This window comes from Trichomycterus rosablanca, chromosome 3 (genome assembly GCF_030014385.1).
Source record: "Trichomycterus rosablanca isolate fTriRos1 chromosome 3, fTriRos1.hap1, whole genome shotgun sequence".
Lineage (NCBI taxonomy): Eukaryota > Metazoa > Chordata > Actinopteri > Siluriformes > Trichomycteridae > Trichomycterus > Trichomycterus rosablanca.
In genome coordinates, this window is record NC_085990.1 from 45883728 (window position 1) to 45911584 (window position 27857).

Here is a 27857-nt window from a genome sequence, read left to right on the forward strand (position 1 = left end):
ACTGCTGCAAGAAGTTCATTCGAATTAGATTTATTTTCTAATTAAATTATGGATCACTTTAATTTCTGTGAATAAAGGTGGGGATGATCAAAGAAGTCTGCAGTCACTCCAAAATCTCCGGATTCAGGCATCGGCTTTGCATCCGGACTCACAGGTCGGTAAAGGCTTTCAAATTATGGACTGTTGATGTTTATTTATTAACCTGTTTTATAAATGTAATTCAATATACTTTTATTATTAATAATTAAAGTATAAATCATTAAATACATTTTAATAATAAGCAATAATAACATATTAACAATAAATTATTAATAATTAATCAACAGTTATTTTGTGGGACTTGTACTGATTTATTTGACAGAAATCAACATAACTGAGTGTTAAAGATCTAATAAAATGTCTGGGATCCTTATAAACATTCATAAGTAATCAGTACAGAAAATAGGAAACAATACATACTGTAATCTGTAATAATAATGATAATATAAATAAACTTATACTGTTTACGATCAAAATTTGTACAGTATTTACATTGATATAATCTCACTTTTAGTCAGATCCTCTGTGTTTTTGGGTATCAATGTAACTGGTTGAAGTTGTAACTGGTGAACAGGAGAACATGGTTGGTTTAAACATGTTGGTAAATAATATCAGTAGTATGAGTTGTTATAAAAATTAAACACATCATTGATCTGTTGAGATACATTTTAAATTACACTGAAAGCGTTTATCTAAATCATCATTTAATTGTAAACAGTTGTTTACAACTATTTAATTATTTAACTGTAAGTTTACATACAGATATAAAGGTCATGTATTATAATGTATTATATTTTTAAGTTTCCTCAAAGGTTCTTTGACTGTAACAGAATGATTGGAAACTTACAATATGTAAAAATCTGATGAGTCAGAGATACAAAAGCAGTCTGGTTGATATGGTCAGATGACAGTTCTTAATCTAGGTTAAAATGTGAACATAGTATGGTACTGTTTTTTAAGCATACTATAAAGGGTAACTACTTTTATATACTAGGCCTATATAACTCGGCCTAACCCCAACCCTGACAGTTGTAAGAACGGTAAAATAATTTGCTTAATAATTTGTTTCCTGTTGCTAAATAAATCAGGTTTTGTTTTGGCGTCTGTTGTCCTATAACACTGTGCCAGTCACCCCCCATATTTGCCAACCAACTCAGCGCTGGCACAGGCAATATTATACACAAGTTTGTTACAAGTTTAGTTTATTAACGTCAATAAACAATAAATAATAACTAACCTCTGCTTTGTGTAAATATGTGTAATATACCTGTATTATGGAACAAATATTAAAAACTGTGTTAATCAAATCTGTCCTTCCCTACATGTAACCCAATCACATCTTTAAATAATTAGTAGATAATGTTGCATTTAGACATGTTAAGATGTTTGCTGGGTAAAGCTAATCATATCTGTATTTTTGGCACTCTGTAAAGATGAAAAAAAACAAAAACAGCTTAAAGTACATTTGTTTTAAGAAAACACTCCAACTGACCATTCAAATCTCCTGACCTAAACCTTCTGATGTACTTAAAGCAAGTGTGGCACATTGTGGCACATGGGGTTTGGTTAAAACATAGTTTTTGAGGTTCCTTGAATACATTAATTGTAATGATATTTTATATATCATTTTAATTTTAATGATATTTATTGTTCTGGAGCTATATGTTGTATAATAATATGAGTTTATTATCCATATTTAATATATGGCAATCTATGACAAATCTGGTTAGATAATAAACATTAACATAGCATATCTGACTTTAGTGTACATTTAGTTGTGGGGTTATTTGTCTGGATTTAATCTACATTTAAATGAAATAAAATTTAAACTTTACACAGTAAATAGAAAACAGCAATCTGAAAACAGAAACTACTCTGGCGTATATGGTAGAGCTCTTTTAAGCTTCACTTTTATTTAACATTAAAAAATATGATATTTACATTATATTAGATTAGCCTTAGGGCACATGCTCTGAGAACCATACATAAACATATCGACAGGCAGTTCTTTAATAAATGCACTGTAACAGATTGGACATTAAAAATTAAATTTTTGTAGTTAAATCTATTTTTTTTATACTTTTTTAAGTGGACTGTTAGAACAAATCATAACTATGTCACATCAGAAAAACTAAACATTGTTATGTATCATGTAATGTCAAAATTATTTCAGTTATTATTTGTTGTTTTTAGTTGCCCTGACTAACCCTTTTATGCATCCCAGCGTTCTGTCAGCACTGCATATATCAGAGTTCTACTAGTTCCAGGAGGAGACTTTACAGCTAAAGGTCCACTCTATCTTAGATAATTTGTGGAACCAGTACAACCAGCTGTTGCATGTACCTTAAAAATAGCTTGAAAACTAAGGTGTCATGGTAATACAAAGAGAAACAGTGTTAAACATAAATATTAATTAGCATTAAATGTACAGATATACTGACTTTTTACCTTTAAAAGTAACTCATTAGTAAAATACCTTTAAAAAGATCAGTGAGTTAAACTTTGGGGCATTTTCAGTTGAACCCATTATTTAAAACTAGAAATCAAAAATCATTAACAAAACTAACCAACATGAGAAAATATGACTAGGTTTACTGAATATATGAGTTTACATTAATTATTAATAATTATTACGAAAAATTCTGTTTTGTGTAACTGGTGCCAAATGTACAGTTGCAATTAGAAACATTCAAACCCACACACACACAAAATAAAGACTTATAACTTAAAATTTTTCTGCAGAGCTAGATTGTGCTTTAAATGCAGTCTTTATCAAAGTGAAAAAAAGTAAATGAATACTGTAGTATTTTAGAGTAGCAGGATATTTTTATTAATACTGCCATATAACAATTATTCAACCTCTACATAATATTGCTGATCTTAAAACCTACTGCTAGTCTGTATGAACTAAAGTTAAGTTTAAAGATTTAAGCATTGGGACTCAATAACAAGCCTTAATTTGCTTCAGCTGTGATGTGTTATATAAACACCATTCAGAAAGGTGTGTAACCATGGTGAAAACTAAGGAGCTGTTACAAATGCAAAGAGAGGAAGCTATTTCATTACACCAAAAGGGCAATAGGTATACAAAGATTTCCAAGATCTTGAACAGTCCTAGAGACAACATTCGAGGTATTGTCTGGAAGTTTTAACCTTAAAGTACAGCAGCAAACCTGCCTGGCTGCAGGACAAAGCCAAGTTTTGTCCAGAGGCTCAGCAATCTCATCTCAAGGACACCAAGAAAACCTGTCTGTTACTGCAGACCTGATGACCTGGAATTTGGCTGGGTCTGCAGAGTTCTAAATCTCGGTCCTTTGGAGTGACTAATTAAAACTAGAACTGTTTGGCCATATGGTTTGTCTGGAAAAAAGGCTTATAACCAGAATAATACTATCCCCACAGTCAAGAATTGAGGTGGGTCATTGGTATTGTGTGAATGTTTTTCTGCTGCAGGTATCTGCCATGTAACTGGCATCATGGATTTAATGAAATAGCAAGGCATTCTAAGGAGTACTGTTATGCCATTTGTGGTGAACTTGAACCATGGTAATAATTGGACTTTCCAGCAAAACAATGATTCCAAGTCAAAAAAGGCTTGGCTAAGGAATCAGTCCTGGAATATCCTGGAGTGGCCTTTTCAGTCTCCAGATTTGGTGGTGTCTAAATAAGTATAGGTGAAGATTCCACAACAGAGGTGTCAGAAGCTTGTTAGCATTTACCAAAATTGCCATTTAATAGTTATCAGGGCAAAGTACTGAGGCTGGGGGTTGAATAATGGTGCACATGGACATCTGTCAAGTGAACTAGATGCTCTTTATTTAAACTTAAACTAGGTTGTTTGTATCAGTCAATATTCTTTCTCTGTTTACTGAGACTTCTTGTCGAATATTTTCATTCAGTTCTATACACATCACTATAATACTTTTAAAGGTAAGAAGCTTAAATATTCCTGATTGCATCTGTATGTACTATTGTGTACGGGCTTATGCTCATGCATTGTTAGAAAGAACTGGTATTTGTTGATCAGAGTAACTGACTACATTTGTACAGGAAATTTCGAATGCTACATATGTATTTAAAGATAGAACTATGCAGACCATCGTAAACAAGCTAAATGTACTAAACCATTTGTGAGTTGACATTATAAACCACATACTTAGAACTAAGTCAAGAGGAAATCTAATCCTTTAGAGTAAACCCACTAGAGAAAATGCAAAAGTCTATGGTTAAACCATGTTTGGATTATTTGCATTTACTATTAGTAGGGGGCTAAAAGTTTGCCCACATTTGTTCCACAATTGTTAAAATGCCAGCTGCCTTGACCGTGATAAGTGCTGCAACCCTATTTATTTCTCTCTGTAATTGTGGCAAATGTTATTGTGGCATTTGTTATATTAATGATAGAACAGATGAGTTGTTTCTTCTTGGTGCTGCCGTATCGGTTTACTCCACCATTGTGTCACCAACCCATTTCAATCGAACAGGTGATGAGGATTGCGCTTCAGCTGCCATTTTTGCAAGCAAGGACAGAGAAAAAGAGTGTGTGTTTGTGGGTAACGAAATCACAAGGGTACGATTACTAGAGCCTCTGACACAGTCCTTGTTATAGGTCAAATGCTAGTGATTAGTGTTTGGACATTTGCTGGAGTCAGCTGCTCTTGTGAGAAGCATCTTGCAGTTTCTCTCTTCTCAACCTATCGACCCCGACGATCAGATGCTTTCAGTTTCTGCAGTCACCAACAGAAGATTTGAAATTCTTTTACAGACACTTCAATTCTGTGTTATTACTAATTGTAACAAACTACAAGCCCCATCATGCATTGTACAACACATCACCTGATCATTCTCTCATCACCTGATCATACAGCACCTGAAAATCATCACTCAGCTCATTCCTTTTCCTTAAATAGCTTTCCACTTCATAGACTCTTGGCACAGCATTGTGCTTCACCCAAGTGCTTTTACTCTGCCGCTTCTCTTTTCTAGTTCCTATTTCCAGGATACGGTCACCTCCAGATTTACTGGCACTCTTTAATAAAGGTGAATAAAAAAAGTGAATTAAGTGTCACAGTTACAAAAAGCTAATCAGATATCACTAAAAACAGATGTCACAACCTTTGTCATAGCCAGACATTTATAGAAACAAAATGTAACAGACGCCTGTTCCCATTAATATTTTTACTTCTTTAAATATCACCTGAATGTAAGAACTCTTTGTGGGCACTGATGACTTCCTGTTTTACAAAATTAGAATTCACCCACAGGCGAAATTCCTTTAGTCATCCATGATTGTAGAGAAGATCAGGAAATACACAAATAAAATTAGACAAATGTGTACTGACCTTTATAAATTACCACATACAAGCACTTTGTAGTTCTACAATTATTGACTGTAGCCCATCTGTTTCTCTGCATACTTTGTTAGCCGCCTTTCATGCTGTTCTTCAATGGTCAGGACTCTCACAGGACCACTACAGAGCAGGTATTATTTGGGTGGTGGATCATTCTCAGCACTGCAGTGACACTGACATGGTGGTGGTGTGTTAGTGTGTGTTGTGATGGTATGAGTGGATCAGACAAAGCAGCGCTAATGGAGTTTTTAAACACATCACTGTCCCTGCTGGACTGAGAATAGTCCACCAACCAAAATATATATCTAAAAAAGTATGTAGAGAAATAGATGGACTACAGTCAGTAATTGTAGAACTACAAAGTGGACAGTGAGTGCAGACACAAGGAGGTGGTTTAAATGTTATGGCTGATCAGTGTATAGGTATAGTCCATAGAGTATGTGGTCAGATGTCCTACTTATTATCAACTACCACATGTTAGTATTTTACATTATAAACACTCTGAACAAAAATGAGCAGTTTAGCAGTTTGTTTAGCAATTTACCACATCTAATTCAAACTGAATTTGTCTGAGACTGTAGTTAAGAGTTCATACAGTTTTCATTTATTTTCTGGTGTCAAGAAGTAAAAAAGTTAATCATAAGATTTGCTAGAAGTAAATCATCATAATTTACAGTGCTGCTCCCTTCCAATTTCTTCTATTTGTTGCATATTTGTTACATTTAAATGTTTCAGATCTTCTAACTCATTTTATTATATGATTAAACATCAAATGTAGCTTTTAAATGATTATTCTATTTACTACTGCATAAAGATTTATTGAAAACCTACACCACTCATGTGAAAAGTAATTGTCCCCTAAACCTAATACTGGGTTGTGCCACCCTTGGCTATAACAACTGCAATCAGATGTTTGCAGTAGTTTGTGATAAGTCTGTTATATCAATGTGGAGAAATTTTGGCCCACTCTTCTTTGCAGCATTGTATTTATTTTGGCTACACTAGAGGGGTTTCCAGATTAAGCTGCCCATTTAAGGTCCTGCCACATCATCTCAATGGGATTCAAGTCAGGACTTTAAACCGTAAAATCCTTAATTTTGTTTATTTAGAGCCATTCAGGGTGGACTTACTTGCATGCTTTGAATCATTAACCAAACTGAGCCTGAGTTTCAGATCACTAACTGACAGGTAGACATTCTCCTTCAGGATTTTCTGATAAATGGTGGAATGTGTAAGCTTCACGCCAGATCAGATAGGATTTAAGTCTATGAAAAAGTTCCAACTTTAACTAATGACTCCACTAAATAGTATCCCAAAAGTCCTGAGGGTCATCTAGATGTTTTTGGTGAAATGTAAAAGAAGCCTTTGTGTTCTTTTTGGTCAGCAGTGGTTTGCACCAACTCTCTTATTGAATCCATATTGTGGAATTATGTACATTGATCCTAACTGAAGCAAATGAGGCCTGCAGTTCGTTAGATGTTTGTCTGGGTTCTATTGTTACCCCCTGGATGAAGCATTTTTGGTCAGATTTCAGTTGGATGACCACTTCTGGGAAATCATCATATAAAAAAATGATGTGCTTGCTTGGGTTATCTTTGTCTAGTATTAAAAGTAGTTTTGATATAATTGTGTGCTGGGAGCTGCATGGCATAGGTTTTCATGGCCGGGCAACTGCATGCAAGTTTTACATCACCAAGCACAATGCCAAGCATAAAGCACACCACTACCGGACCTTGGAGCAATGGAAACTCTCTATATAAGTCTGATGAATGAGTCTGGGTTTAGCGAATGCCAGGTGAACGTTATCTACCTGTTTGGTGGAGGAGACATAATGCTATAGGGTTGTTTTTCAATGGTTGGCCAAGGCCACTTCGCTCCAGTGAAATCTTAACACTTTAGCAAATAAATACTTTTTTTTTTTTTTTTACAGTTGTATGCTTCTAACTTTGTGGAAACAGTTTGGGAAGTGTTTTACCTTACAAATCTGGAGGAATGGTCAAAAATTCCCAAAGACACACTCCAAAATCCTTCCCAGATAAATCTGCAAAAGAAGGACCAACTCTATATTAATGCCTATGGAATTAAAATGAGATATACACCGATCAGCCATAACATTAAAACCACCTTCTTGTTTCTACACACATTGTCCATTTTATCGGCTTTGTTAGCCCCCTTTCTTGCTGTTCTTTAATGGTCAGGACCTCCACAGGACCACTACAGAGCAGGTATTGTTTAGGTGGTGGATCATTCTCAGCACTGCAGTGACACTGACATGGTGGTGGTGTGTTAGTGTGTGTTGTGCTGGTATGAGTGGATCAGACACAGCAGCACTGATGGAGTTTTTAAACACCTCACTGTCACTGCTGGATTGAGAATAGTCCACCAACCAAAAATATCCAACCAACAGCGCCCCGTGGGCAGCGTCCTGTGACCACTGATGAAGGTCCTGTGGTGGTCCTGACCACTGAAGAACAGGGTGAAAGCAGGCTAAAAAAGTATGTAGAGAAACAGATGGACTACAGTCAGTAATTGTAGAACTACAAAGTGCTTCTATATGGTAAGTGGAGCTGATAAAATGGAAAGTAAGTGTAGAAACAAGGAGGTGGTTTTAATGTTCAGTGATGTGAATGTTTAATTGCTGATCTGTGTGTATGTGTATGTGAGTGAACTGATTGTTTTCTATTATGTTTTCTGACAGACACCTATAAGCAAACCTTTCAGCAGTGATGTCTAAGACAGCGAGATCTTCCAGAACACACTCACGATCACGATCCAGGTCGAGGTCACGCACAGAGACCCGCTCCCGCTCCAGGTCTCGAAGTAGCTCACGGTCCCGATCAAGAAAGCACCGATACGGGTAATTTCCAAAGCATACTCACTAAAAAAAAATTATTTTTTCTGTTGCAACAAATATGTCATATGCAGCTGTTTATAAAGAGGGTGAGAATTTAAGTTTTTTAGGTTTTTAGCATTCTCAGATTTAAGTTTCAGTTCCCAGTTTAGAGGAGCTATGAAACAGAGAACAAGACCTGTTTATGTTAAACAGATGATTGGTTTTTTTGTTTGCCATGTCATCTATGTCCTTAAAATAATACTGAAAACTAGCACCTTCTTTTTGCTCTAATCACTGTTTGAACATGAAATCTGTTGTAGTAAAATAATTTAAAACATACACCAATCAGCCATAACATTAAAACCGCCTCCATGTTTCTACACTCACTGTCCATTTTATCAGCTCCACTTACCACATAAAAGCATTTTGTAATCCTACAATTACTGACTGTAGTCCATCTGTTTCTCTGCATGCTTTGTTAGTCCCCTTTCATGCACCACAGAGCAGGTATTATTTGGGTGGTGGATCATTCTCAGCACTGCAGCGACAATGACATGGTGGTGGTGTGTTAGTGTGTGTTGTGCTGGTATGAGTGGATCAAACACAGCAGCGCTGCTGGAGTTTTTAAACACCTCACTGTCACTGCTGGACAGAGAATAGTCCACCAACCAAAAATATCCAGCCAACAGCGCCCTGTGGCCAGCGTCCTGTGACCACTGATAAAGATCTAGAAGATGACCAACTCAAACAGCAGCAATAGATGAGCGATCGTCTCTGACTTTACATCTACAAGGTGGACCAACTAGGTAGGAGTGTCTAATAGAGTGGACAGTGAGTGGACACTGTATTTAAAAACTCCAGCAGCGCTGCTGTGTCTGATCCACTCATACCAGCACAACACACACGAACACCCCACCACCATGTCAGTGTCACTGCAGTGCTGAGAATGATCCACCACCTAAATAATACCTGCTCTGTGCTGGTCCTGTGGGGGTCCTGACCATTGAAGAACAGGGTGAAAGCAGGCTAAAAAGGAAACGTATGTAGAGAAACAGATGGACTACAGTCAGTAATTGTAGAACTACAAAGTGCTTCTATATTGTAAGTGGAGCTGATAAAATGGACAGTTAGTGTAGAAACAAGGAGGTGGTTGTGGCTAATCAGTGTATATTTAGGAGTGCTTTTGGAAAATGTGCAAACTATGTTACTGACAGAAAGTGGAAAATTATAACCTTAGACACATGAGAACAACCAGACAAGTACCATAAATGTCCAGTTTATCACAAAATGCCTTTATAACTATTTTGGTCATGTGAATGTATCACAATAATTAAATATTGACTATTATAAAAACAATAAAGCTATTAAATTTATAAAATATAAATGATAAGATGTCTATTGTGGCAATGCTTAACTCTGTGTCCTAAGACAGTAGTAATAGTTACTAATTCTCATTTCTAAATATTCTCATCTAGAGAATAGCAAGATCACGCAAATAAAAACATCAATAATTTAATCATCTTGTACTTAAAATAAATCATAAATGAGCCATACTCTTTAAAAAAAATCATGTTAAAGCAGAGCTACATCTCAGCTCAGGACTTCTCTGGAGAACTTTACCCGATTTATTAATGTCAGCATGTAATCAGATAAGGCTTAAAGGTTCAGCTTAGTCGTCAGGAATTATTTTATTTCAAACAGACCCACCCTGACCCTGACCAGGATAAAGTGGTGGTAAAAGAAGTGATAATGAATTTTTTAAAATTGGTTTTTAGCTTTGTTTTATGGAAACACTCTAGATTTCTAAATAAAAAAATTATATTTTTATACATTTCTGGGTAAGAGTAGTGTGGTGCATGAATTTTTTTCTGTGAGACTGCAGTGCGGCTTTACTTTTTATTCCAGTAAAAAAAAATACTAAGTAGCAGAATGGGGCATTATCAAATGGTCAAGGAAACATATAATGTAGATAAAAGATAGAGTAGTGTTTACTTGTTTTGTGGTTGTGTTAATGTTTACATTTTACATTTTCAGCATTTAGCAGACACTATTATCCAAAGCAACTTACAGTATTGTGACAGTATATTTTCTAAGCAATTGAGGGTTAAGGGCCTTGCTCAAGGGCCCAACAGTGGCAACCTGGCAGTGGTGGGGCTTAAACCAGTGACCTTTTGGTTACAAGTCCAGTACCTTAATCACTAGGCTACAACTGCTAATGTTTATTATTTGTAATCTGCCTTTACTAAAAGAAGCTTTATTTTCTTGTAATAACTAATAAACCGATTTAGATTCATGCAGTTCATGAAAAAAATGGCTAACTTGATGAACATTGGTAAACACATCACCTCGGAAGTGTGTTCATGCAGGCACTGACATTATTATTATTATTATTATTAAAATCTATTTGTTCTTCCTGTTACTTAAAATACTGTAAAACATTTTGAATTTGGATCATTCATGGCAAAGCATTTGAAATTCATAATTCATTACTAGGTGGAAATTTGCATTTATCAGGATTCAAAAGTGCAAAAGTAGTTTTGTACAAGTTACTTCTGGAAGAGACACACAAACAGGAAAGCTGACTAATATGCATTGTGGATGGAATATGTGGTGTTTTATTGCCCCCTTGTGGACTAAATACTATACAGCTCCAACCATGCAGTAATTAGGTTTTTTGTGTTTTATTAATAGCTATTGCGTGGTCCTTTGGCGTGGTCAGTGGTTAAGTAGTACACTTCCCAAAAAGTTGGAACAGTAGGTGAAATTATTTCGACCTGTTATAGTTAATAAAAATACAAAGACAGGTAAAATGTTGGGCGGACCGAGGAGACGGAACTCAAGTGTGTAGTAGTGATAGTGAGAGTGATATATGCAAAAACAAGGTAAAGCACGGAAACAGAAACATGAATCAAAGACATCAACAGAAAACATATAGATTTTGGAATTCGAATTTTGGAATTCTAGGAAAAACTAGGAATAGTTGATTGATGTAGATGGTAAAATTCCTTGCCATTGTGCATTAAAAATTGTTCTTAAAAGGTATTATTTTCAGTTACTAGCTTAGTAACAGGTTCAGTGCAGTCAGGTTAATTGGAGATACTGAATTGCCCTATAGGTGAATGGATGTGTATGTGTGTGTGTGTGTGTATATATATGTGTCTGCCCTGGGATGGACTGGCGCCCCTTCCAGGGTGTTACTGTGTGCCTTGCGCCCATTGAAAAGCTGGAATAGGCTCCAGCAAGCCCCCCCACAACCCTAATGGGATAAGCGGTTAAGAAAGTGATGATAATGAGCTTTTATGTAATAACAAAAAAAGTTTTATTTGCTATATTTGAATTATTTGGTTTTAATATTAGTTATGCAGAGCGCTCAGGTGGTGCAGCAATAAATTACGCAAACCCACTACCACTGGGATCTAGGGTTCGAATCTTCAGTGGTGCCATCAGTCTGGAATCAACATACAGATGTAAATGGCTATGTCTTGGATAGGGGGGGGTGAGGCCCTGAGGCCCTGAGATTGATTGTGTGTTCAGAAATGTGTGCTTTAGTTTTTAGTAGCATAATGTTTGCTATATTAGCCCAAAGAACATTAAAGTAATTTTTCTCTTTTGTCCTAGCTCTAGATCTCGCTCTCGGTCCAGATCCCATTCTCCTTTTCATAACCGGGGACGACAACATCAGCGGGAATATCAGAACAATCGTGAGTTCCGGGGCTACCACAGAGGCTTTCGGAGGCCTTACTTCTTTCGGGGTAGAGGACGAGGCTTCTTCCGCGGCCGTTTTCAGCGTGGAGGAGGGGGAGGATACAATAACTACAGATCAAACAACTGGCAAAACTTTCGCCAGCATTCCTACCAAAGGCAGAAACAGCAGCAACAGCATGAGCAGCAACAGCATCATGGCCACAGCCCAAAAAGAGGGCGTTCACGCACCCCCAAAAAACGTTCAAGCAGCCCTCTGTCACTTAATCAATCACATCACTCGGACAGATCTTCATCCCTGCATTCACAACACTCCTCTTCTTCCAACTCCTCCAGACTAAGATCAGGTTCTTGTAAGCAGAATTGTAAGGCTGTAAGTGAAGCTCTCTCTGCACCCATCGAAAGTCAGACAGGTGGAGACATAACAGTATCTGAGCAGGGAGGATGCCCTCCAGATTTGGAAAGAAGTACAAGTAAAGACAAGGACACTGAAGCATGGCATTTCACTATGAACCATGAGAGCCCAAACAATGCCAGTCCACAAGTTGAGAAGGCTTTTCCAGCCACCAGTGAAAACAGTCCTGTGGATGAAAAATTAGGAACTACCAGCAATGGTATGACCTCCTGGCAGACTGCTTCCATGATCTCTACCAACAGCACAGTAAAGAAAAGCCCCACACCAGCTTTTTCAGGGTTTGGGCTTTTTACAAATGACAACCAGAAGGAGGATCCAGTAGCCATTTCCATGGCATTTAAGAAGTAAGCAATACATATATATATATTTTATGCACACTATATGGAAAAAAGTATTGGGACAGTTATTCTAATTATTGATTTGATGTATTCTAACTTCAATGACTGAACAGATATAATAAGTCAATTATATAAAAAAAATATTTACTTTACAGCAACAGTTTAGGGAAGGTTCATGACTATGTCCCTGTGCACAAAGCAAGGTCTGTAAAGACACGAAGAAACTTTGAAAGCTTTTGGAATTAACTGGAACAGTTGCGGTTCTCCTGATCAACATCAGTGCCCAGCCATATTCCCAGATACATACTTCAAAGTCTTTTAGAAAAGTTGTTGTTATAGCTGAAAAGATCACACAGATATCACTCTTTTTAATACCATTTGTTTTAGAAATGGGATGTCCAACAAGCTCATGGTCAGGTGTTCAAATACTTTTGTCCATATAGGGTATGTTTAACATATTGATTTTTTATTTGTTTGTTTGTTTATTAGGATTTTAACATCATGTTTTACACTTTGGTTACATTCATGACAGGAACAGTAGTTAGTCATTACACAAGGTTCATCAGTTCACACAAGGTTATATTGAACACAGTCTTGGACAATTTTGTATCTCCAATTTACTTCACTTGCATATCTTCGGACTGTGGGAGGAAACCGGAGCACCCGGAGTAAACCCATGCGAACACGGGGAGAACATGCAAACTCCACACAGAAAGGACCCAGACCGGCCCACATGGGGATTAAACCCAGGACCTTCTTGCTGTAATGCAACAGTGCTACCCAGTTAGCCAACGTGCCACCCATTTTTTTTATTTAATTCTGAGGGAAATGTTTAATTAGTTAAGAAAAAATCTGTATATATACAGTTGTTTTATATTCACACAGAAGCCAAAGTTTGTGTTTAGTTTAACTTTTATGTTGTTCTATCTTTAAATAGTTTAGTATACCCAATCATTTCCATATTTCCAGGATGTCATGAATAAACAAGAGTCATCTAGACTGCCACACTCTATCCAAAGAGTATTTCTGTCAGAAATAACCCACAGTGCACATATTGTATATAAATGTAAAAAAAAATATATATAGACAATGGATTTATTATTAGTAATTAATCAGGGAATATAAGGATTATAAGGAGACTTTTTTCAAGCTCAAATTCACATGTAATCTTACAGGAACTGGCCACTTACAAAGTGCTGCTAATGTCGTTGTTTTAATCAGAGTAAATGCCAGAGCAAAAATAAAAAATAAAGCACCCGGGCTTCCTTTTATTATCTAAACCAAACAGGATGGTGCATACAAGGCTGGTGCAAGGATGGTGCATTCAAGATGAAAATCAGAGTGTCAGTGAAAAAACGAATGTTGATAGTCAGTAAATATAACAATTTATATGACATGATAAAACTAAGAACCAATTCAGATGGTCCTTTGTGTATCTGGTAAGTTTTTTTAATCACAGTTCTGACATTCAGTAGTGTTTTCTTTATGTGTTTAATTTTTTTTTTTTCATATCAGTCAACTTTCACACACTGAGTAGCACAACATTAAATCATTTACCTATTTTTAATGAAACAGCAAAGTAAAATCCCCAAAATTCCGTTGCCATCTGTCATGGAAGTCTAAGCGAGCATGAAAAGTTTTGCTGTCTTTGTGGAAGAAAACCCTACATTGCTCTCTTCCCCATCAGTCAGAACACAAAACTATCCATTTGTGGGAGCAGTGACCTTAGAAATACAGAACAAAGAATGTTAGAGCTCTCCTCCAAGTGTGTTCAGCTGCCATGTTACTTTTTATATGTGGGATTTGAAAGGCACATGATGATGGGCTTTATAAGTCTTAATGGAAGACAAAAATAGAATCATGTTACTATGTCACAAACCACTGTAAGGAAAATAATGAATGGGGAATTGGCTTTGATATCTTAATATATATTTATATTATGTTTCAATAAAACATAATAATTTGCATTAAGTTTAAAAGGCTTCAGTATCATGTGTACTTTATGTGATTCTTTATAAACACACATCTCTGTTTTGTTTAACAGATTTTTAGAGGAACAGAAGAATAAGAAGCAGGCTGTTGCCGATAAAGTTTTGGAGAAGCCGACAGACAATGGGAATGTCTTGCTTGAAAAAATCCATAGCAAGTCTGAGGGCATTCCTAATGAGTCCACTGTTCCAGGGCTATCTAGGCCTGCAGGTGATATAAATAAAAAGGAGACTGAAAAGACCAAATTTGTGGGGAGTTTCAAATATGACAAAGCATCAAGTAGATCCCTAAATAGGCCACCATTCGTATGTGAAGATACGGAGGAAGAAATGGTGCCTCATTTACAGATGGGAGTTGATGCTTCCAAGCACCTAAGCAAAGTGCCTCTGTCTGCTCGTAAATTGTTTGAGGAGCACATCAGAAAGTTGGAGGACAGAGCATGGGATGATGAGCTTGAGGCCTTTCTGATAAGCCGGGAGAAGGAGAGGGCTGCACGTATTCTGGCTGCTCTGTCTCAGAGGGAGAAGTTGGCATGTAAATTTGGGGACCTCTCCCCAGAAAGGCCCTCAAAGATAAAACGAATAGAACAACCATCACCAAGTGCTTCCACATATGCAGCTTTTTATAGAAGGAAATCTGAATGCCAAGAGCCAGAGTTTGTTATGAATTTGAGGGATACATCCCCACCCAGGCCTATTGGGAAGAGAGAGACTGAGTTTAATCTGAGGGTGAATTCCCTTAGTGACGACTTGGCAAGGTAAATATTTCCACTTACAAACCTCTAGATTACAGATTATCTGTTAATAGCTTTGCAAGGATTCAGTGTACAAGTATTTTTTAAATAGTTTCGCTCTTTGCATATCAAATTTTAGACAGTCGGTGTTATTGTTGGTCATTAAAATGACGTTCTGACCCTGTAAGTGGCAACTGTAGAATGCCGATGTATAGAACAACTTTTGTTTAGTCATCTTTTACAGTTAAATGTGTACGATTATGGAATTTATTACCTTCAGAAATCAAAACACAAAACGAATTAAAAGTTTTTAATATAAAGGTAAAGCAATGGTTTAAACAGAAACAAACTTGTGAACACTGTAAGTATTAGTTGATATACAGATATGAAGATGGACTCATCACAAATTTAATCACTCAAATGAGTATATAGTTTTATGTATTTTATGTATTCATTTTTTGTTCTATTATAGCTTATTAGCTTATGCTAGAAGCCTTAAATACAATACATCTGGTGCATTTCATGTAACAATTTTTATCTGTATTGTCCCTGTTAAATAAACTATTAAAATAAAATAAATGCAGTTCAGTTCCCAAATGCCATTAGTCAGAGGTTAACTGATAACTAAGTATATAGTCCCAATAAAATCTAAAACACACTATTAAGTTTCAAATAAACAAGCCACACATTCTTTATTGTATAGCAGTAATGTAAAGCAAGAAGATAAAAATAAATACTGTGATCAGTGTCTCATTTTCACTGTAAAATCTGCTTTAGTTTGTTTGTTTATTAGGATTTTAACATCATGTTTTACACTTTTGGTTACATTCATGACAGGAAACGGTAGTTTATCTTCACACAAGGTTCATCAGTTCACAAGGTTATATCAAACACATTCATGGACAATTTGGTGTCTCCAATTCACCTAACTTGCACGTCTTTGGACTGTGGGAGGAAACCGGAGCACCCGGAGGAAACCCACGCAGACACAGGGAAAACATGCAAACTCCGCACAGAAAGGACCCGGACCGCCCCACCTGGGGATCGAACCCAGGACCTTCTTCCTGTGAGGCGACAGTGCTACCCACTTAGCCACCATGCCGCCCCATCTGCTTTAGTGTTGGGGTATGTTAAGAGTTCACATCGTGTCCCTCTGTTAGCTCTTTTCGACCAGGACTAACAGTGGTATTAAATCATGATTCCCTTACCTGTTAAAAGTTCAACTGCTTAGTGTTTCAAAACATTGTAACTTCCATACTCTATAAACGTTTGACTCTTATTTTGCCTCTGTCCCAACTTTTTTCAGTGTGTTGCAGGCATCAAATTCTAAATGTGTTTCTATTTACAAAATACAATCAAGTTGATTGGTGAAAACATTGGAAATCTTTTCTTTCTACTTTTGTCAGATAAATGAAGATTCAAGAGAATTGACAAGTCACAGATTTTTTTTAGCTGCGTTTTACTGGAAATTAGTTTCATATTTTTGTATCGCTGACATGTATGTTTTAATCGGTTCTTATTCTCATTATCATTGTTCATTTTCACCCACAGTTTGTATAGGGTCAAAGTGGGTCTGGTACCACCTAAAAACACTGGGCACAAGGCATGAATACACTCTGGCCACTGGGAGAACAAGCAAAACTCCTCAATAACGTCTGAACATGTGACATTTAAGTGCCTTTTTAGAGCACGCCGGCCCACTCTGTTCTATGTTCACTTTTGGGAATCTGCATGGACGTCATTGGCTATGTCTGGCTAAAGCCCTGTGATGGGTTGGTTCTCCTGTCCAAAGTATTCCCGCCTTGCGCACAGTGTTTCCATGCTGCAACCCTGACAGGATAAAGCTGTTGCTAAAAATAAAATAGAATTGTTTAGTTTTAACCAGGTTTAAAGTTTGTTTGTACAGCATGTTATGTCTGTGTTTTTGTTTTCAGGTGCTTATCTTTAATCTATTTATTTGATGTTAATAAACACAATAATAAAAGTAGTGACAGATTGTTTGTTATGTCTTGCAGATCTTCTGTTTTGTCTGATGACTGGAGGAAAGCTATTGATCTTGTGCATTCTGATAAAAAGGATCAGGACTTTCATTTAGTCTTCCAACAACTTCGGTGTAAAAATTTGAACAGGAGCCCATCAGAGCTGTTTGCTCAGCACATAGTTTCAATAGTCCATGATGTCACAGGTGAAAAAAAGTCTTTCATATTACAAACACTACAATTCTTGTTTTGAGATTCAGTCCTTAATAATGTCTCGTTGGTGGCATGACATGTGTGTACCACATGATGGTGGCATTATATGTGTGTACCACACAGCATCTTGAGACCTGGGTTTGATCCTACCCTTTGGTCACTATTTCTGAGGAGTTTGGCATGCATAGGATGGTTTGGCTATGCTATATTGCCCGCTGTTATAGGTGACTGGTACGAGTGTTGCACAGCAATGGATTGGTGTCCTGTCCAGTATTAACTAAAACCTGGAGACTATAGAGAAACCAATGACAGTTATTGTCCACTGTGACTACTTCAGACCATGATACTTTATGTCACATTGTTTCAAAACTTATTAGAAACTAACAAGTGGTAATGATCCATTTGTGCATGTGTCTATTGTTCGAATTCGTGTTCCTATATTATATATTATATACACTACATGGACATATATCATAACATGGCTACTAATTACTGTTGATAAACCAAAAATGTCCTGTATATCTCTTTTACAGCTGAACATTTCCCTTCATCTGGAATTACTCTAAATGATCGGTTTGCCATGTACCAAAGACTAGCTGCTGAGAAAGAAATCAGGAAGCCAAGAAAGAGTCCAGAGATACACAGGTATTTAAAATATGGTACTTAAATTTAGTTTACTTTGGTATTTTGACCTGTCTAATCTATTTGCCAATGCTGTTTATAAGATTTGTACTTTAATAGTGCAGCAATTTCAGATACAGCTGGGTGACAGGTTGAAGGACAAAATCAACCCAAAGGGACTTAGTAAGGTTTTGTGCTGCTGTGACACCATTTTTCCAAAAGCTGTTTCCTTAAAACCTGGTGTTTTGATGATGGTGCTGGAGAGAGATAACACATCGATCCAAAATGTACCAATGAAATTCAGTTGTACCTGCATAGACCATACAATATGATTTACATCATTTTCAGTTGAATCAAACCACCTGTGATGCCTTGTGTCCTGTATATGAGTCATTGTCATCCTGAAAGAGACCATACCCATCAGGATAGAAAAGTACCATCATGTTGATCAGGTGATCAAACAGTGTACTTTTGTATTGATTGACATTCTCACTCACCTGAAGAACATTTTCTCATATTCGCGTATGTTTTCACTTTTATATTACACTAATGCATGTGTACTACAGTCACTAAATGTGTTTCTGACTACAGTTTTCAACCATATGTACTGATGTCTTTCCTATAGATAGAAATGCATAAGCCAGTTTAACCAAATACTAACATGTTAAGCAGTATTTTAACCACAGTTCCTGTCATCTGTACCCAACACTAAACCTTCTTTAAGCCACTTTTTATCAGATCTTTTTATCTTGCTTTCTTAATCTAGATGTTGAGGTCTGGACAGATTTGTTATATACACTGATCAGCCATAACATTAAAACCACCCCCTTGTTTCTACACTCACTGTCCATTTTTTCAGCTCCACTTACCATATAGAAGCACTTTGTAGGTCTACAATTACTGACTGTAGTCCATCTGTTTCTCTACATACTTTTTTAACCTCCTTTTACTCTGTTCTACAATGGTCAGGACTCTCCCAGGACCACTAGAGTAGGTATTATTTGGGTGGTAGATCATTCTCAGCACTGCAGTGACACTGACATGGTGGTGGTGTGTTAGTGTGTGTTGTGGTGGTATGAGTGGATAAAACACAGCAGCGCTGCTGGGGTTTTTAAACACCTCACTGTCCCTGTTGGACTGAGAATAGTCCACCAACCAAAAATATATCCAGCCAACAGCGGCCCGTGAGCAGTGTCCGGTGACCACTGATGAAGGTCTAGAAGATGACCAACTCAAACAGCATCAATAGATGAGCGATCGTCTCTGACTTTACATCTACAAGGTGGACCAACTAGGTAGGAGTTTCTAATAGAGTGGACAGTAAGTGGACATGGTATTTAAAACTACAGCAGCGCTGCTGTGTCTGATCCAGTCATAACAGCACAACACACACTAACACACCACCACCATGTCAGTGTCACTGCAGTGCTGAGAATCATCCATCACCCAGATAATTCCTACTCTGTAGTGGTCCAGTGGGGGTCCTGAGCATTTAAGAACAGGGTGAAAGCAGGCTAAAAAGTATGTAGAGAAACAGATGGACTACAGTCAGTAATTGTAGAACTACAAAGTGCTTCTATATGGTGGATGAAAATGTCATAACTGAATCCTTGCTTACCTGTTGCGTATGTTGTGTATTTGTATTTTTAAAATTCAAATAATCTATGTGGACCATTATCTTTTTATCTGTTTTCACAGGAGAATAGATGTTTCTCCCAGTGATTTTAAGAGGCACTCATTCCTCTTTGAGGACTTGAAAAGCTTCATGGACGGCAGCTCCAAGGTGACAGAAAATTTTGAAACATGACATATATTGGGGGAAAAGATGCTGCAAGAGTGAGCCAGCCAAAGCACGAATAGTGTCCTAATTCTCTCATTAAGCCCCTGGTTTTCTTTTACAAGAGAGATAAAAGCTTGCTGCTTAATCAAAGTGACAAGTGAAATAAGTCACATTCAGTTTATTGTCTTGTACATGCGCCCACAACAATTGATGATTATTTACTGTGGGTTCAAACCTTCCTAAGGCAAGAAATGAGTGGTCATAAATGGATGTGACCAGTTGCTCCTATGTCCAAGCCTTTCAAAGGACGCTTATCAAACATAATAGTAAGTACACTTCTTTAAAAGCCTGAAAAGAGCAAATCAAGCTAAACCAAAACTTAACAAATCCCCAAGTGCCTCGGTGAAAATATTGTGGTGTGGTATTTTAATCTTTCACATTCTGACAATGCTTGTTCTGTACAATTGTCTAACAAGGTTTAAACTGTGAAATTGCTCACAAATACAAAATGCAAAACCCTTAAGCACCCTTTGAAAGCTGAAGTTTTATTATTTTACTTTTAGGTCTTTAAATCTAAAGAAATGACACATTTTTGTAAGAGTCAAATACTTTAAAAGATTAATAGTTTATTTGCATGAATAAATTCTAGTTTTGTCTTGGTCTCATCCCATATATTTTTTAAGCCAATAGAGCATACCTCTAACCTTTAGTCTGGCCAAAACATGTTTTTGTCTTCCCAAACCAGGGTCAAGGTAGAAAATTTCATGGTGATACAGCAGAGCTTCAGATGGACATTGAGCAGCATAAAAAATACTTAAGCAGAGAGACAAATGACAAACAGGAAAGACGAGGAATCAGCGAGGAATTAAGGGAAACCAGTCAGGAGAGAGCCAGTGAGAAATCCACAAAGTATTACAAAAAATACAAGTAAGTTTAACACCACAGTTTAATGTGATGATTGTGTGAATTACCAAAATAATATGTCACTAATTACTAGTTTAGAATATTCATAGAATGACTAAGCATTGGAAAAGTTTAGATTTGGAAAAAGTTTCACAAAGCTTTTATACAACAATTTTTGTTGTATCATGTGGAGCATAACTGCATATAATACTGCAACCTAAATGATTAAGAAGAAAATAACTGAAGACCAAACAGAAGATCTTTGTAGCTGTACTTAACAGAGATGTTCACAAGTCACGAAATACAAGTCCGAGTCGAGTCACGAGTCAATATAATAGACACAAAACATATACTGGAAATGTAGCGTAGAAATAAACAAATAATATGTAAGTTCAGATAAAAAAACAACAGATTAGTGACTGTATTTTGCCATTTTACTTTCCTAGGTACCAGTTAAAAGCTTAAACTGATGTTTTGTTTTCATTGCAAATTACACCACAGCAGCCAAAATCCCAAACACAGCAAAAAATTCATAATACTGCTTACCTTAGCTTATGTTGTTCCAGGTGCTATTAAATTTATAAGCGTGTGTCCCATTATGAATATAATCCGTTATTTTGCAAATGTGCTTATAATTAAAAACCTCCAAACTTTTCCCGGTTGTGAAGTAAAACACGAACTCGTTAGGAAGCCAATCAAGCGTTTCATTGACAATCATCTGTGTAACGCTGCAAACTAAATACATCCAAATAACAGCATTTCTTACTAAAAAATTAAAATCAGAAGGTCTGATTGGTTCAGAAAGCGGAAGCTGGAAGCTGGCTGTAACATTTACTCATTGCGTGTGTTGCGGGTTAAGACGGCCGGAGCGTTAATAGAGAGCAGAAATTATGTTGGATCATATATATATATATATATATATACAGTGTATCACAAAAGTGAGTACACCCCTCACATTTCTGCAAATATTTCATTATATCTTTTCATGGGACAACACTATAGACATGAAACTTGGATATAATTTAGAGTAGTCAGTGTACAGCTTGTATAGCAGTGTAGATTTACTGTCTTCTGAAAATAACTCAACACACAGCCATTAATGTCTAAATGGCTGGCAACATAAGTGAGTACACCCCACAGTGAACATGTCCAAATTGTGCCCAAATGTGTCGTTGTCCCTCCCTGGTGTCATGTGTCAAGGTCCCAGGTGTAAATGGGGAGCAGGGCTGTTAAATTTGGTGTTGTGGGTACAATTCTCTCATACTGGCCACTGGATATTCAACATGGCACCTCATGGCAAAGAACTCTCTGAGGATGTGAGAAATAGAATTGTTGCTCTCCACAAAGATGGCCTGGGCTATAAGAAGATTGCTAACACCCTGAAACTGAGCTACAGCATGGTGGCCAAGGTCATACAGCGGTTTTCCAGGACAGGTTCCACTCGGAACAGGCTTCGCCAGGGTCGACCAAAGAAGTTGAGTCCACGTGTTCGGCGTCATATCCAGAGGTTGGCTTTAAAAAATAGACACATGAGTGCTGCCAGCATTGCTGCAGAGGTTGAAGACGTGGGAGGTCAGCCTGTCAGTGCTCAGACCATACGCCGCACACTGCATCAACTCGGTCTGCATGGTCGTCATCCCAGAAGGAAGCTGACGCACAAGAAAGCCAGCAAACAGTTTGCTGAAGACAAGCAGTCCAAGAACATGGATTACTGGAATGCCCTGTGGTCTGACGAGACCAAGATAAACTTGTTTGGCTCAGATGGTGTCCAGCATGTGTGGTGGCGCCCTGGTGAGAAGTACCAAGACAACTGTATCTTGCCTACAGTCAAGCATGGTGGTGGTAGCATCATGGTCTTGGGCTGCATGAGTGTTGCTGGCACTGGGGAGCTGCAGTTCATTGAGGGAAACATGAATTCCAACATGTACTGTGACATTCTGAAACAGAGCATGATCCCCTCCCTTCGAAAACTGGGCCTCATGGCAGTTTTCCAACAGGATAACGACCCCAAACACAACCTCCAAGATGACAACTGCCTTGCTGAGGAAGCTGAAGGTAAAGGTGATGGACTAAACCCAATTGAGCACCTGTGGCGCATCCTCAAGTGGAAGGTGGAGGAGTTCAAGGTGTCTAACATCCACCAGCTCCGTGATGTCATCATGGAGGAGTGGAAGAGGATTCCAGTAGCAACCTGTGCAGCTCTGGTGAATTCCATGCCCAGGAGGGTTAAGGCAGTGCTGGATAATAATGGTGGTCACACAAAATATTGACACTTTGGGCACAATTTGGACATGTTCACTGTGGGGTGTACTCACTTATGTTGCCAGCCATTTAGACATTAATGGCTGTGTGTTGAGTTATTTTCAGAAGACAGTAAATCTACACTGCTATACAAGTTGTACACTGACTACTCTAAGTTATATCCAAGTTTCATGTCTATAGTGTTGTCCCATGAAAATATATAATGAAATATTTGCAGAAATGTGAGGGGTGTACTCACTTTTGTGATACACTGTATAATTGTCACACGTAACTAATGTTGCTGACTTTTGTTGTACACAAGTCATTTTTTGCGAGTCACGAGTCGAGTTCGAGTCATTTGAAACGAGACCTAGTCGAGTCTGAAGTCGCTGTGTGTGCGACTTACGTGTGACTCGGACTGCGACTCGAGTCCCCATCTCTGCTACCTTAACAGGTCTGTCAACAGAAAACCATTTTAGACTTAATTTAACTGTATCTAACTTTTATTTTTTTAATTTAGTTTGTAAGTTTTAAAGTTGTAAGATAATAATGTATTTTTAAACATACCATTCAAAACAATGTAAAAAAATTTAACACAGAAAAATTAAGGCATTACTCTGAGACTTCACAATGTACTCTTCACAATGAGTACAAAAGTACAAAAATGTTTTTAATTTTGCACTTTCAAATGAAACTTTATGTATTTAATATTGCTTCTCGTGTGTGCATTTTCTAGTTACTCTAACATTAAGTTAATGAGGAAATATTATTAAAGAATTTTACAGTGTCAACAGAGTTCATATTGTATATTAAAACGAAAGTTCAAACTGTGCATTGTGACACACCTGCATTAAAAAAACTCCTTCTTTTGAATAGGCATGTGCAACTGTTAGAAAGGTCAAAAGTGTAATGTGCACAACTTTAGTATTAACTTTTTGCTGCATGCCTATGACTGAAATATTTAAACATTTAGTATGTGGACACCCTACCCAGAGCTTGTTGGACGTTACAATTGTGACAAGAAAAATGTTTATTTACACTAGTAGTAGTAATTCATAATCAATTACTACTTAGAAAATGTAAGATATAAGATATGCTTAGGGCATTTTGCCAGTAGTCATATTCCAATAATACTGCTACAATAGAATGTTAACATGGTGTACGTGATAAAAAGTGCGTCAGTTGCTTTGTATGACCTCCAAAACCCAGTTTTAGCTGGTTTAGACCAGTTCCTATGTTCTAGCTAAGAAATCTCTTTCAGCACTGGAATCTTCCACTGTCCTACAAGGTCACCAACAAGTATAAAAAGATGTTTGTTATAATATCGTTATTGCATCCTCGGAGCCTCTGTGTGAGACTCTGTTTGTGTGATCTCTTCTCTGCAGACAAGAATAAAACTTTTAAACTCACAATCCAGTCTTTGAGGTGTTTTATTAAGGGTTTTTCTACCACACATTTTAAAACCATACACAATTAGTATAGATTTGTTTTCCATTTGTGGCTACAACAGCTTAAGAAAATGTGTCCATATACTTTGGAGTTGAACACTCTTCTGCTTCTTACTTTTAAACTGACTTTGTTGACAGCAGCTATTTTATGTCTGCTTTCTTGTATTTTACTTCAGGAAAAGCAAGAAAAAACAGAAGCATTCTCAGTCCTCCTCCTCCTCTTCCTCTGCTCATGAGGAGGAAGATGAGTCCACAGGGAAGAGCTTCAGTAAAGTTCTCAGAGAGTGTGTTGGACCAGCAGAGCAGGGACTAGCACGTGGAGGATTTGTACGTGTGCTAAAGTGTTTGTGTATAAAAGCAATATATTGTATGGATGGTGTTCATATTTATTGACATTACTGTTTATGTTGCAGCAGTTCAAAATACGGGGAAGAGGCTGGAACAGAGTTAATTTTCTCGAAAACAACAAAAATACCAATAGCAGTGAAAATGAACAGGGGCTTTCCAAAATCGATGAGTGGGATCAGGAACACATGGCCGAAAGCAAGAAATATTGCCTGGTATGTTTAAAAATTTGTCAGTTATCTTTAGTAAAACTCCCCCACCTCTACCTCATATGTTTACATATCAAGTTGATTATATTACCTAAAATATTGTAAATAAAATATTGAACTTTTTTATTATTTTTTCCCTGTTATGTAATTGCAGCTCAATAAAAATGATGAGACTCAAGAACATGGTCAAACTGGCATCCCTCGTGTCAAAGGTCGTTTTATCCTGCGGAGACCCACCAGTTCAAGCACCACTAATAACTCAAGTTCTAACTGGAGCCATGACACGTTCCAGGCCAGCAGTAAAGATAGTAGACCTGGGAATGGGGACCAGAAAGAGCAAAACAGCACATAAGCTAGTAAACGTAATGATAAACTGCCTGCTTTCCTTTCAAAACCTTACCCTGGGTGGACAGGACTCTCAGACTCACATACTTGGTGGACAAGATCAGAGAATGGAATTATCATACACCAAAGTTGGAAGTTACATCCAAATCTGTGATGTTTTGCAGGTGTGTAGCAGGTGTGTAGCAGGTTCACTTACTATTTAGTGTGATAAATATAGAATAAACAGACAATATAGAATAAACATAAAAGAAGAGTAAGTTCCTTGCACCAGCAACAAGTAACCCTGTTTCAGCAATTGTCCCTCCCCCTACACACACAACCAACCAATCGTGTGCTGAAACTTATACACCGATCAGCCATAACATTAAAACCACCTCCTTGTTTCTACACTCACTGTCCATTTTATCAGCTCCACTTACCATATAGGAGCAATTTTTAGTTCTACAAGTACTGACTGTAGTCCATCTGTTTCTCTGCATGCTTTGTTAGCCCCCTTTCACCCTGTTCTTCAATGGTCAGGACCCCCACAGGACCACCACAGAGCAGGTATTATTTGGGTTGTGGGTCATTCTCAGCACTGCAGTGACAATGACATGGTGGTGGTGTGTTAGTGTGTGTTGTGCTGGTATGAGTGGATAAGACACAGCAGCGCTGATAAAGTTTTTAAACACCTCACTGTCACTGCTGGACTGAGAATAGTCCACCAACCAAAAATATACCCAGCCAACAGCGCCCCGTGGGCAGCCTATCCCAGCTTTTCAATGGGCGCAAGGCACACAGTAACACCCTGGACGGGGCGCCAGTCCATCGCAGGGCAGACACACACACACACACCCATAAGGCAATTCAGTGTCTCCAATTAACCTGACTGCATGTTTTTTGGACTGTGGGAGGAAACCGGAGCTCCCGGAGGAAACCCACGCAGACACAGGGAGAACATGCAAACTCTGCACAGAAAGGACCTGGACCGCCCCACCTCGGGATCAAATCCAGGACCTTCTTGCTGTGAGGCGACAGTGCTACCCACCGAGCCACCGTGCCGCCATGTTTAAAACAGTTTTATGCAAATTATTACTGCAATAAAAAGTGTTACAGTGTATTTTGCATTAAATTGTCTGCAATGATGCAACATTTGATGAGTTTTTGCTTATTTCTTCTTGTCACTGTATATTGCGTTTGCAATAAATATTTATAATTGTTTAGGGATGCACACATCATTTACTGAATTGATTAAGTACTGTGGTGTCAAACTTGCTGACCTATACAACAATTTGAATATTAACTTTGTTTGGCTGCCAAATAATACATTGTGATTCGTAACTGCAGAGAACATATTTTTAAGACACCTGATCACCTCGAAAGCACAACTGAGATTCTAACTTGAACACATAAGTGTCCTAAGCTTTTTTTTATTTTTTACTGTTTTTTTCCCCTTTTTCACACAATCCAGTCATGGCCAATTGGAGCTTATCTCTCTCGTTGCTGTTGCCACCCCCACCCTCAATCGAGGAGGGTGAGGCTGTCACATGCCCCCTCTGACACGGGTGCAGCTGCTAATCGCTTCTTTTCACCTGGCAGGGACAGGGTTTTACAAAGCAGTGTATCGCATGTGGAGAGCCAGCAACAAGGAACCCTGTTTCAGCGATTGTCCCTCCACCTACAGACACACACAATCGAGTGTCTGTGTAGGCGCCCGGCCGGCTGATAGCAAAGCTGAGATTCCAATTTGAGAACTTGAGATCTATCAATGGTGGTGCATTTTGTTTGAGTGCCTCCAAGTAGAAGCTTTTAATGCATTAAATGATCTTAAAGCATGATTAAATTATGCAGTGCAGGCCTGGTAAACTTCTGTTATACAGTTTGTGTCTGTGTCTGAAATCTTATTGTTACATCTTGACTGACATTAATTTCTAAATGAGGACAATCAAATTTAATCAAATATTGTGTGTGATTGTTGTGTGTTTTATGCTTAATCTTTTGGGTGCAGACTTGTCAGTGGAGACAAACATTTATATGTTTATATTGCTTTTGTTAATTAAATATATTGTGAATTAAACCATGTATTTAAAGCTATAAATGGGTGTATTTCTTTTTTACCATATGATATTGATTTGCACTGTAAATTCATCACACAAATGATATATGTAAAATGTTTCACTTTATGAATAAAAGGTTCTACTTCATGTAATGTGACTGTCATAGATATGTATATATGACATATACACACTGTATATACACTGATCAGCCATAACATTAAAACCCTCTCCTTGTTCCTACACTTACTGTCCATTTTATCAGCTCCACTTACCATATAGAAGCACTTTGTAGTTATACAATTACTGACTGTAGTCCATCTGTTTCTCTACATACTTT

At 37.5% G+C, this 27857-nt stretch overlaps 2 protein-coding genes across 3 annotated transcripts in view; both read left to right on the forward strand.

Annotated features, from left to right (window-relative positions):
• thrap3a (thyroid hormone receptor associated protein 3a) lies at positions 1-26615 on the forward strand. 2 transcript variants are annotated; one of them, XM_062991382.1, is made up of 11 exons: positions 1-154; positions 8089-8247; positions 11842-12684; positions 14723-15424; positions 17416-17585; positions 18126-18237; positions 19912-19996; positions 20739-20920; positions 24762-24912; positions 24999-25145; positions 25294-26615. In XM_062991382.1, exons 2-11 carry the CDS (start codon positions 8117-8119, stop codon positions 25489-25491), a joined length of 2721 nt encoding a protein of 906 aa, XP_062847452.1. In that variant the 5' UTR covers positions 1-154; positions 8089-8116; the 3' UTR covers positions 25492-26615. The 2 variants fall into 2 exon arrangements, with proteins under 2 accessions (XP_062847452.1, XP_062847453.1); XM_062991383.1 differs by having other exon boundaries at positions 25002-25145.
• sh3d21 (SH3 domain containing 21) overlaps positions 25588-27857 on the forward strand; it is a 33948-nt gene continuing 31678 nt past the window's right edge. The window contains exon 1 of the mRNA XM_062991386.1: positions 25588-25659. The gene's annotated coding sequence lies outside the window, so the exon portion shown is untranslated. The remainder of the gene's footprint in view (positions 25660-27857) is intronic.

Excerpts from the sequence above, each read along its gene's own strand:
- thrap3a (XM_062991382.1), top strand. The coding sequence starts at position 8,117 with ATGTCTAAGACAGCGAGATCTTCCAGAACACACTCACGATCACGATCC. Across the intron at positions 12,685-14,722 it reads ATTTCCATGGCATTTAAGAA|ATTTTTAGAGGAACAGAAGA; the intron begins GTAAGCAATACA and ends TTTGTTTAACAG. Across the intron at positions 19,997-20,738 it reads TCATGGACGGCAGCTCCAAG|GGTCAAGGTAGAAAATTTCA; the intron begins GTGACAGAAAAT and ends TTCCCAAACCAG.